Below are 13,246 nucleotides of genomic sequence, written 5' to 3' on the forward strand. Positions count from 1 at the left end.
ACTTTCACTGACAAATTGTTTTTAACAAATATCAGTCCTGATCATAACTTCCAAATATTCATTCATTTTCAGGATTTTAACCCTTTACTTGCCAGTTTGTTTACAAAATGCTACTGTTGTTTTTTCACACACACACACATTTCTCAATACATGCATACCAACACGCCCACACAATTATAGCTGCAACATGTATTCAATTGGCCTTCAGTGCTCTATAATACAGCAAACAGAAAATAGGAAAAAAGCATGTATTTGCTCCATAGGCTAAAAAAATGGCGCCATTTGGTGGAAAAATATATATTTTTTTAATTATGAAGCCAGGGCTCCAGAGTAAAGGATAATATGATAGAATGCATGATTTTATGCTTTAATGGCAATGGGATCAAATATTGCAGTTTTAATGGGTTTCAATGTGAACATTTTTGTCCTGAAGGTCCTGAGTGTAACTATTTTGTGTACAAAGTGTATTATTGATGTATTTTAGGAACTGAGGTTGAAATCCCCTAAAAATACACACCTTTGGCTAAATATATGCCGTTGGCATTAACACAGCCACAATGATCGAAAAACAAAATGCAAAAGACAAAAATGTCCCGATGGTCGCACAAAGGTTAAACGCAAGAACGCGTCTAATCTGAAGTCCACCTCTCCACACGGGATGTGCGTGAGAGCTCGCGTGACGCTGCGCGTTCAGTGATCCGCCATATGAAGCGCACGCGCCACCCAGAGCGGCTATAAAACATCAGCGCGCTCGTGATCTCGCGCTCATGCAATACGTTTATTCTTATTCACTTTCGGGATGTTTTAGGTATAAAAACTCTTCAAAGAGTCAATGTTAATCGGTTCAAGGAATCTGTTCTCGACACATAAAGGTTTGCAGACGCTGCATGTGGATTTGGGTGAGTTTTTGCCTCTTATATCTTCAGAGTTTGGTTTCAGGCTGACATTTGTCAATGGTTATTCTCTATGGAGTGATATTGTAAAATGTTTATTGTGTGTCCCTGTCTGTTTCCCCGCTCCTCAAAATTTTTTTTATGTGTTCCTCTGATGTTTCAAAGCTGAAAGTTTGCCTGCAACTAAAGAGGCCCTTTGGAGAGGTGAAAGATGATTCCACCTGGAGATAGTTTGTATGCTGGTCGAAAAAGAAAAAAACCGATTCAAAAACAGTTAAGTATTTCTTTTAATTTCTTTCTTTCTTTCTTTTTTATTTTCTTTATTAATGACATTTTAATATTATTGTAGGCTATATAATAATAATAATAGCAATATAAAATAACAACATTATTATTAGTATTATTATTTACATCAACAAAGCAAATATTTAACATATATATTAACAATACCGGCACTTTTTCTGTCATTGTTTTGCAGTTTTATTATTATAATTATTAAAACACAAAAATTTAAATATTTCCCTTTTTTTTTTTTTTTTTTAACACTGCTGGCAAAGTTTCGGTCTTATTTGTGTTTTTATTTATTTTTATTTTTTTTAGGTTTTATTATTATTATTATTATCATCATCATTATTAATGTTAATATGTGTAAAGTAAAAAAAACATGTGTGAAGATATTAGTGACAGAGAACTGGTAAACATCAAAACATTGATTGGAATTTATGTGGTTTTAATTTATGACACTGAATTAACCCTTTGTGTGATCAGGAAACCAGAGAAAGCAGGCTGGAAGTCGAACCCGTCCAAGCGACATCGTGACCGTTTGAATGCAGAACTGGACCGGCTGGCGAATCTGCTGCCCTTCAGTGCGGATGTCATATCCAAACTCGACAAACTGTCAGTGCTGAGACTCAGCGTCAGTTACCTTCGGGTGAAGAGTTTCTTTCAAGGTACAGTAAATGTTTTGTCTGCACATTCCCTTAAACAAAGGACCTTCCAAAATTACACACTTCAGTCGTGCCAAAAAGTATTTGGACACACAAGTCATGCTTCAAATTTAGGGAAGTCATTGCATTCAGTAATACAATATCAAACCAAATTGCATTTAATAAAAAAAATCTCAAACACACTTTTAAAAAAGTGAAATTTCAATACGATAGATTTGTCTATCTGTATAAAATTAGACAAAGAATTTGGACTTTTTGGTTGTTTAGCCTGCTTGATAGTCATGTGATGACTTTAATACTTTGAGTTAACATCATAGAACATATATTGGGTCCGGTCAGTGATTTTTAAGGCACCTGTGTGGTGTTTTGTTTGAGTTTTACTGAACCCCTACTACAATTGAAGATCCAGCATAGCGCCTCCAAAATGTGCCATTTTTACACCATTTGTGTATTGTTGTCATGGTTAGTCAAAATGTAATATTTTGTTGTTATTTGCAATTTGTTCTACAAATATTTAGTTTTTAATAGTATGTTTTTGTCATATTTACATTTTTATATAGTGAACATAGCAATTTAAATAGAAATGTGGGGTGATCAATCCCCCACTCGGTTTAGTTCCTTAATATTTGGAGGGTTTACATGCATGATTTATAAAACTTGGAATACAATTTTAGAAATAACAGATGCCACACTGAAAATGTGTAATTATTTAATTTTGTGGCAAAACTGACCAAACACGCTGGTAAATACAAATGCTGTCATCCCTTCAGGATAGTGTGTGTTCCGGAGGGGCTATATAAGGATATAGTATGTCCATCCATGTGTAGCATTGTAGGGATTGCCCTCTTGCTCTCGCATGCTGTTTGTTGTGACAGTGTTTTATGGTCAGAGTGTCAAAACGGATCAGTTCTGAGCTGTTTTTGTGGAGAGCTGGCAGTTGTTGAGCTGTGTGCTTGCAGGTGGGCATCTGGTGGGCATGTACAAAAGATATAATAGGCTCATTACAGAGAGTAATTTAAAATGCATGTGATCTGGATCAAGTTAAAACTGGAGAAAGATGTGTGCTTGGCATCATATATAGTATCTTGTATCATTTGTTGTTTCTCAATAAATGGGGTGTGCATTTGTTTAAGAGGGACACAAGGGAGAGATATGGCAGTTTTGTGTTTACGAGTCTCTTAGAGTCTTTCTTTGAGGGTGAATCTCATGAAAATTGAACAAGTGCAGGTCAATTTTCACCTCAAAATGAAAAGGGATTGGATTTGTGGCAGTAAGCCTCATTACTGTGTGTATATATATATATATATGTATATGTATATGGTGTTCACCCAGTAACTTACTGTCCTGTTATAACAGCCAGCACTGATTTTAGATAATGAAAGCCATAACTGCCAGATCTACCTTGAATGCAGTCATTTATAATGTGTGATCTGACCTTGACGAACTTGATGATATTAAACATTACATATTGCGCTTTGTGGTTTTTAATTTTGTAACATGCTATTTTATAACAGCCTATAATAATGAATAGACAATACACTGGAACAACAAGACGCAATGCAGCAGCCGTAGACGATTGTCAGACATGTTATTATATATGAAGTTATGAACATGTAATTGACCCCATGTGTTCTCGACGAGTACTCGAGTAATTAGTCTGAGTACTAGAGTAGACAAAATGACCAAAATGCCCATCCCTAACTGGAATGTCATTGAAGCAAATTGTTATATAATGTTCTAAAAGCTCAGTTCATAACTTAAAAAAAACAATATCAAATGGGCCTGGGTAGCTCAGCAAGAGTTGACGCTGACTACCACCCCTGGAGTCACGAGTTCGAATCTCATGGCGTGCTGAGTGACTCCAGCCAGGTCTCCTAAGCAAACAAATTGGCCCGGTTGCTAGAGAGGGTAGAGTCACATGGGGTAACCTCCTCGTGGTCGCTATAATGTGGTTCTCGCTCTCGGTGAGGCATGTGGTGAGTTGTGCGTTGATGCCGCAGAGAATAGCGTGAAGCCTCCACATGCGCTCCACTCAGACTCTGCGGTAATCCGCTCAACAAGCCATGTGATAAAATGCATGGATTGACGTCTCAGACGTGGAGGCAACTGAGATTCATCCTCCACTATCCAGATTGAGCCGAGTCACTACGCCACCACGAGGACTTAAAGTGGATTGGGAATTGGGCATTCCAAAAAAAAAGTAAAACTAATTTAAAACAGTACCAAAAATATGTCAAATAATTCCTTTGAGAGTTTAAGAACACTTTACAAAGTTAAAGCTGAAATGGTATATATATATATATATATATATATGATTTAATAATTTATCATTTAACTAACCAGAACCTTATATTTATTAGACTCATCCTTTATGTTGAGTTGTGGGGTTACCATTTAAATCGATGCTTGTAAGAAAGTGGAATCACAATCTCACAATCTCCTGTTTCTCAGATTTTGATACCAAAAAAAAAATCCCCAAATAATATCACATTTGTTGTTTAGGTTTGCCAAGATGTTAAAAGTTGCCACAAAAGGACAGAGATCTCGATATGAACCACAAACATTTCTCATAAAATCATTCCAAGACCAAATAATCTGAGCTATGCGGTCCACATTAATTTTAGAGCTCTACACTCTCTATGTCAGCAATCGTCTTTTTAGGCATTTTAAGAGAAAGATCTAAGACAAAGTTGAGACAAATGAAACCTGCCTCCATAAGAAAGAGCAACCTCTCAAGATTATTGCCAAGATCCACTAAATATCAGCTTCAGGTCATATCATCTGGTTCTCACAAACAAAATATCCTGACGTTGCACAAAAATCCTAGTGTACATCAGTGACAAAGTGTAGGCAACTATTCATCTCGACCGATTTTCCCTCTCACGAATACTTTCTTGTGAGGCCGTAAGTGACTGACCTCTAACCGTGTCTGGTCTAGACATGCTGTGTTTCATTCTCCACCACAAGGCTGAGAACACAGTGGGGAACCTTGTGAAAGCCTTTGTTGGCCCAACACCATTGTTAGAGACTTGTCCCATGTCATTATGTTAAAATTGTGATTATTGCACTGCCAGGTGAATTCCATCACTTTTCAGGGCCTCACGGGATCTGGAGTGTGTAAATGGCCCTCTCTCATTATTTTTTTATGAGATTAATGATATATTGCACATAGTCATAATGACATTTATTAGAGATAAAGATATTCTATCACATTTAAACACCTTTACTAGCTTTTTACAGGCCTATTTAGTATGTGCAAGTGTTGTCCGCATGCCTGTTCCATTTTGACGTCAAAAGCAGAGAAAAATCTGATGTTTACAAATGTCATGTAAATGCTGTTGTCTTGCATTGTTAGATTTTTGAATAAGATGATTTTTGGTTGTTATCAGCGTATTGGTGTGCATTTCAATGTGCTCAATGAGAGTGAATCTTAAAAGAAAGTGCTTTCAGTGCCAGCAACTTCTTGTTACTGGCAACACTTTGCTATGTGGCCGCTGTTATCTGCTCAGAACAGGCTTACAGAGGGTCCTAATAGGATTGGGACCTGCATACGGGAAGCTTAGTCATACCTAATGATCTAAAGTAATGAGACTAATGGTCGTCATGATGAGCTTGATGGGTCACTAGTTCAGCTTCATTCAAGCAAATTTACTGAAGTTTACTAATTGTTAGAATGTTTGCAATTCAAGGTCTATCTTACACCTATAATGTCATTAGTAATATTTGCATACTGATTTGTGATTGGTGTTCTTTCTTGCATTCAGTTACATACTGAGGTCAGTTGTTAGAAGATGCTTGATTTACTACTGATGGTTTCTTTAATAGTCGGTTTGAATGTCTTTTCTTTGGAATTGCTCAAGTCACTTACATCATTGAGGATCATAAGCAAGAAATATCAGTCTTACAATTCAACCTGGACCCATGTCCCTTAAAAACGTACTGTATAAAGTCCCTGGAAAATGTAGAAGGTTTGTATGCGTTTGATTTGAATAGGTCAAAGTCACATCAGCGCATAGGCGGAAATCGCGGGGGGGTCGAGGGGGTCAGGACACCCCCCCCCCCCATCTGAGGGTTTCCCCCCCCTAAAATATCATTAAAATATGTGTATTGTAAATATTATAATGATATATTCTTAAAATAATTGTTTAAGAAATAAAATTATACAAATGCAAACGGGGCAACAACAAAAAAAACCTTGGTGTCCCCTTCAAAAATTGCTCTTGAGAATTGGTATGTTTATTGTACCCCCAACATTTTGATGACATTTTCGCCCCTGCATCAGCGAGGGTCTGACTTGAGGGTCTGACTTGTGTCTTAAGGCCAAAGTATACTTCGATTGCCAGAGTTGCTGAATTTGCGTGACGCAAATTTTTCACATCAACACCATCTGTGTGGGCTGTCCACGTGAGGGCCAGATTTTCTCGACACTCAGACATTCCTTGTCTGCAGTACCGCCGCTCCCTATAAGCAGACTAGGCAATCTGCGTAGGGCACAAACTCCCCCCATCTTATCCTAGGAGGGCACCAGAAAGACCACCGGCTGCCCTTAATCACATATTATACGTTATTCAAGGACCCAAAAGCAGTTGCCGAACACAGATGACCTGGAACTTGGCCCTGCTTGTCTGTGCACATTGTCGACACATGCACCTGCCATTGACTGCACTTTTTTTTTTTCCATTACCAGACCAAATAATTACTTACATAAATTCCTATATCAGTATGCCCAATATTTTAGATACATTTCAGTCGGGTTTTAGATTAATGCACAGTACGGAAACTGCACTGTTGAAGGTCAGCAATTACCTATTCCAAGTTCTTGATACTGGTTTGTATGCGGTGCTTGTCTTGTTGGATTTAAAAGCGCTGCATTCGATACAATTGAACAAAGGATTCTGTTACACCGGTTGGAAAAGGTTGTGGGTATTCAGGGTGTTGCCCTGCAGTGATTGGCCTCTTACCTCAAAGATAGAACCATCTCAGAGAGCATTGGGAAGTTTTCTTCTTCATCAGTTCCCCTATTATGCGGTGTGCCCCAAGGGTCCATTTTAGGCCCTCTTCGCTTTTCACTTTATATGCTCCCCTTGGGTGCCATTTTTAAGAATTATAAGATCTCCTACTAATGCTATACTGATGATACACAATTTTATCTACCAGCCAAATCTGACAGTAGTTATCCTTTGGATGTGCTTTGCGACTGTTTTGAGGAGATCAAATGAAATTAAACGGAAAAAAGAAATTCAGATTTTAGGCCCCTCCAGATATCCATATGTTTTTAATTTAGGTTCTCTTTCTGCCATGGTTCAACCTCATGTGGAGTTACATTTGATTTATCACTATATTTTGAGAAACAAATCAGTACAGTGGTAAAGGGCAGTTTCTTTCATGTGCGATTGGTTGTGAAATTAAAACCTAATTTCTACCCCCGAAAGATTTGGTGACGTTAATCCACGCTCTCATAACATAACTCCCCAAAGAGCACTTAGGTCTAGTAATCAGCTTCTCTTAACTGTCCCACGTTGTCACTGTAAAACTAAGGGTGGTCGGGCCTTCTCTGCTGCAGCACCTAAACTTTGGAACAGTCTGCCCATAAATGTTTGCTCCTTCACGAGCCAGTTTTAAATCGGCTCTTAAATCTTATTTGTTCTCTCTGGCTTTTGATTAAGATTAGTTTAAGGGTTTTCTGATTGTATTTTATTTATTGTGTATATATTGTACGTTGCATGTTTTCCTTTAATGCTTTCTTTTTATATGCTCAACGTTTTATTGTACAGCACTTTGGTGCAACTCTGTTGCTTTTAAATGTGCTACAGAAATACATTTTGACTTGACTTGACATGTGTCATTTTGAGAGTGTAAAATTTGGTCCCTGGTTGTGAATCTTGAATCGAGGATTGAAGTTATGGTGTGTTCAGAAAAATCAGAACTATCCTTCTAGATTTTCTTTTTCTGTATTTAGAAGTATACACAATAACATAACAGTGCATGTTAATTATTGCCGTATATCACTTTGCCGAATACCGGCACGTCAAATTGCAAGAACCGGTGTTTCCTTAAGGAAATGCGAATAGTTTAACGATAAGGTGCAGTATTTGAACAATATCTTAGCGAGGCAGTGAGGCATCTAAACTTGGTTCCGAATATTTTCAATTAAATCTATGCCGAAACAAGGAAACTGCACATGAGGAAATAATTGAGATCCAGAGAGAGTGATGGGTGGATGTAGAGAGGAGGGGGCTAGGGGTAGTGAATATCACTGACACCTGGGGAGCTTTGCGTGCCTGCAGCCTGTCAAAGTCCCTGGCCTGCAGACTCTAAGTAAGCACTAGGAAGGGAAAACGGCAATCATCTTTGGTGCTTCTGTGTAGATGTTCCACAATCCACATTTAGTGGCCACATGTGACCATTTGCCAACCATTTAAATGAATGCTTTCCATTTTCAGTTTTCTGAGTGATAGATAATTATATTGTTCAAGGCAGAATAAAAAGGACTATTCCTGGTTTAAAACAAGGTAAGCTCCGTTGGCAGTAGTTGTGGCATTATCGGAAAAATTAATTGACTCTTCCCTCTTTAAAAATAGCAAATATTTGGGTTGCATTGAGGCAGTTACAATGGCAGTGAATCGGGGCCAATCCATAAATGTTCATATACTCACTGTTTCAACAAGTATAGTCTTAAGACGTAAACAATATTCATGCTAATATGATTTTAGTATGATAAAATAACTTTCTAACCGCTTCTGTGTAAATTTACATCCATTTTACAACAATGTTCCTATTACAATGTAAAAAAAAAAAAAAGGAGGGACGTGTCAAAATCCTTATTATTATTATTATTATTATTATTATTATTTTTGTGGAAATACTACAAATGCAGTTTAAGGTTCCTACTCAAAGACACCCACAATGAGCATTAATTATTTAATTAATATGGAAGTAATCTGACAATGTAATTGGAATAATGGCAGATTTATAATCACGGAAAAGCGTGATGCATTCTTAGCCTAAATTTAGAATTTTTTTTACCTTTTTTACAAACCACATTTTGTTCCGTTACATTTTGGAATGTTCATTTAAGACTGTTTTTTTTTTTTTTTTCACTTTTGGATGATTTTGAGGTTGCTGAGCTATCTTAAAAGACATCTTTTAAATCTCAATATCAGCACGTATACATACAATTTTTAAAGTTCTTTGTCTTGTTTTTTCTATTTAAAATGTAATTTAAACGTTTTAGTTCAGGGGTCGGCAACCTTTTTGACATGGAGGGCCATTTTTTATTTTCCTGGTCAATGGCTGTGCCGAATGGAACGTGCGCATTATGAAGTTTGAATAAATTTTCCGATTTTATTCATTTATTTTTCATTACAAATTATATTATCGGCATAACCGTTAGAGTGAAGTGCTTTAATGAAAGAAACCCTGTCCTTTTGTACAAAATGAGTTAACATAGTTAATATCACAAATTTGCTTATTTTTGTGTAGAATCTTAAATATTTCTTATATTATGTCATAAATTATTTTTTTAAATCTCACAGAGGGGTAATCATTAGTGTGCAAGCAACAGCGGGAGAGGCTATTTTATTTATATTAAGTTTTTCGCACCTGCATTCCAATCTACATCTTGATTTAATCCTTCCTCATGATCACGCAGCATGATTTCATCAGTTGATTGGGAAGCTAAACTCTATCAAAGTGTGACGAGACTCATGCTGTATGTGTAAGGCATTCACGCATCACAAGCCGATCAATTATTTAGCCTTTTTCGGTGAATCGCACCTGCAAAATCCTAAAACTTTATATTTTGAATAGACTGTAATATTGAGTGTGACCATGGTTTAAGGTGTACCTGTATGCTTGGTTAGAAATCTCAAGGATTAATAGTGGTGTTTTCCTTAATACTAACGTGTTGTTTTGAAAGTAAAAGAAACAAATGAAACACATAATGTAGTCTGTCATCCACGCAGCCTGACCGAAGCAAAGTGGGCACGTTTAACTCCCAAGATTAACTGAAAGTGAAGCGCTGCCAGGTCAGCCTCCAATTCAGCTGATGAAAATATGCTGTGTAATCATGAGGTAAGAGTACATCAAGATGTAGACTGTATGTATATACAGGTCCTTCTCAAAAAATTAGCATATTGTGATAAAGTTCATTATTTTCCATAATGTAATGATAAAAATTAAACTTTCATATATTTTAGATTCATTGCACACCAACTGAAATATTTCAGGTCTATTATTGTTTTAATACTGATGATTTTGGCATACAGCTCATGAAAACCCAAAATTCCTATCTCAAAAAATTAGCATATTATGAAAAGGGTCTCTAAACAAGCTATTAACCTAATCATCTGAATCAACTAATTAACTCTAAACACCTGCAAAAGATTCCTGAGGCTTTTAAAAACTCCCAGCCTGTTTCATTACTCAAAACCGCAATCATGGGTAAGACTGCCGACCTGACTGCTGTCCAGAAGGCCATCACTGACACCCTCAAGCAAGAGGGTAAGACACAGAAAGAAATTTCTGAATAAATAGGCTGTTCCCAGAGTGCTGTATCAAGGCACCTCAGTGGGAAGTCTGTGGGAAGGAAAAAGTGTGGCAAAAAATGCTGCACAACGAGAAGAGGTGACCGGACCCTGAGGAAGATTGTGGAGAAGGACCGATTCCAGACCTTGGGGACCTCGCGGAAGCAGTGGACTGAGTCTGGAGTAGAAACATCCAGAGCCACCGTGCACAGGCGTGTGCAGGAAATGGGCTACAGGTGCCGCATTCCCCAGGTCAAGCCACTTTTGAACCAGAAACAGCGGCAGAAGCGCCTGACCTGGGCTACAGAGAAGCAGCACTGGACTGTTGCTCAGTGGTCCAAAGTACTTTTTTCGGATGAAAGCAAATTTTGCATGTCATTCAGAAATCAAGGTGCCACAGTCTGGAGGAAGACTGGGGAGAAGGAATGATGGTCTGGGGTGCCATGTCAGCTGCTGGTGTTGGTCCACTGTGTTTTATCAAGGGCAAGGTCAATGCAGCTAGCTATCAGGAGATTTTGGAGCACTTCATGCCTCCATCTGCTGAAAAGCTTTATGGAGATGAAGATTTCATTTTTCAGCACGACCTGGCACCTGCTCACTGTGCCAAAACCACTGGTAAATGGTTTACTGACCATGGTATTACTGTGCTCAATTGGCCTGCCAACTCTCCTGACCTGAACCCCATAGAGAATCTGTGGGATATTGTGAAGAGAAAGTTGAGAGACGCAAGACCTAACACTCTGGATGAGCTTAAGGCCGCTATCGAAGCATCCTGGGCCTCCATAACACCTCAGCAGTGCCACAGGCTGATTGCCTCCATGCCACGCCGCATTGAAGCAGTCATTTCTGCAAAAGGATTCCCGACCAAGTATTGAGTGCATAACTGAACATAATTATTTGAAGGTTGACTTTTTTGTATTAAAAACACTTCTTTTATTGGTCGGATGAAATATGCTAATTTTTTGAGATAGGAATTTTGGGTTTTCATGAGCTGTATGCCAAAATCATCAGTATTAAAACAATAAAAGACCTGAAATATTTCAGTTGGTGTGCAATGAATCTAAAATATATGAAAGTTTAATTTTTATCATTACATTATGGAAAATAATGAACTTTATCACAATATGCTAATTCTTTGAGAAGGAACTGTACATATAATAGTCTACCCCTCTATTGCCGTTGCTGTCGTGTCAGTGATTACCCCTCCGCGTTGCCAATGCTGGCACGTGTGCCATATAGTTTGCCAGTACCCGCATCAGTTTGAATGAAGTTTTACCAGTCCGATTTATGCAAAGTCAGACTGACAGACCTAGATAATTTGATTGAAGCTTGGCTTCGTCCAGCATGCATACACATTAATTGGACCACATGTGGCCTTGAAATTGTGAGCATGCATTCTCTGAAAGACAGAAGTGATGCACGGCCATGTATTTAACACTTAAAATTAACTAATTATAAATTAACACGATGTCTTAACTTAATATAATTGATTACGCATTGTGTCATGTATACTGTAAACTCAAGTTTTTGGTGGCACTTTATTTTACAGAACAGTTCTACATTTATCTATATACTTATTACAACAACTACAGTAATTACTAGGTACTAACACTAAACCTGACTCCAACCCTAACCTTAACCCATATTAATTACATGTAGTTACCTAATATTACTCAGTACTTTCTCGGGTATGTACACTGTAAGTATTTAAGTAAGAATTGAGTACATATTGAGTTTTTAAATGTTTTGATTGCAGACTTCAGCATCTTGGCAAATGTGAGAGTTTGAGATATCTCTTTTGAAACTCTAGAGGAGACAAGTGAGATTACGAGAATCTTTACTTTGGAGATGAAATTGATAGTCTCTATTTGCTCCTCATTTAAAGTCATTGCAACCATTGAGAAATAGCAATTTCCTATGGCTATTTGTCATAAATGTTCACAGTTAATTAAAACAAAATCTATAGTTTAGGAAATGAAATGGGACAACGGCAGAAAGAAACCATAACAAGTATCACATTCAATTTTCTCCCAGAGAACACAGTTATGCAGGCGCTTGGCAGCCACTTGACCATCCTTGGCAAATTCTTCTTGCGTGCAGATTGAGAAAATTCCTTCTGTCCTTCAAGCTCTTCCGTTTGTTTTCATCCTGTGAGAAATTGTGCTAGAAGCTTATAGATGATCCAAGCATCCAACCTCATGTGTGTGTGAGTCTCTAACATCTGTCTTTGTAAGGGGCCGATGATTCCCCCCCACTTGCGTGAGAATTCCCTGATCTTAGTTATCCCTTGGACAAATCCATTTTTTATTTTAATTTACGTTGCATGGATATGATCCACTTAAAACACTGTTTTATTCCCCCATGAATAAAATAAAAAAAGTGCTTTTCTTATTTTAGATCATTCCTCGATCATATTTGGTTTCTCATTTGTGTCTGAACAGTATACTGTCACCTTTGCCATTCAGATAGCTCTATTGACACAAGTCAAAGCATAAATTATTTTCTGAAGAGCTGAAATACATATTGTCTACATCAAAACCCCTTCAGTTACAACATTTATAGGGTCCGTATTTGTTGGCAACCAATAACCACTCTCTCCGCACGCTATGTTGTGCGAACGACTAGCAAATGACCCAAATACGTCATATAGGAATTTGCTGTTAAGCTCCGTTCTGTTGCGTGACAACTGCAATAATGTCCGCCTGACATGGTGAGTCCTTTTGGCAAATCCTTTATTTCCTCCTTGCATGCTTTCAAGCCCCCTCTTTCCTTCAAACTGTGTTTCACACGTGTTACGCTGCTTAGAAACCAATGATTAGTCACTGTGGCATGAGACATCAATTTGAAAATGATATAGTAATGTAGTGTGTCATACATTGCC

The 13,246-nt window shown here is 37.7% G+C and overlaps 1 protein-coding gene across 1 annotated transcript in view; it reads left to right on the forward strand.

Moving 5' to 3' along the window:
- Positions 1–768: 768 nt before the first annotated feature.
- LOC127645062 (uncharacterized) overlaps positions 769–13,246 on the forward strand; it is a 33,231-nt gene continuing 20,753 nt past the window's right edge. Inside the window, exons 1-3 of the mRNA XM_052128584.1 lie at positions 769–899; positions 1,059–1,166; positions 1,662–1,843. Of these exons, the coding sequence (XP_051984544.1) occupies positions 1,105–1,166; positions 1,662–1,843 (244 nt within the window). The 5' untranslated portion in view covers positions 769–899; positions 1,059–1,104. The remainder of the gene's footprint in view (positions 900–1,058; positions 1,167–1,661; positions 1,844–13,246) is intronic.

The sequence above is a fragment of the Xyrauchen texanus genome, chromosome 6, assembly GCF_025860055.1.
Source record: "Xyrauchen texanus isolate HMW12.3.18 chromosome 6, RBS_HiC_50CHRs, whole genome shotgun sequence".
NCBI classification, from domain to species: Eukaryota; Metazoa; Chordata; class Actinopteri; order Cypriniformes; family Catostomidae; genus Xyrauchen; species Xyrauchen texanus.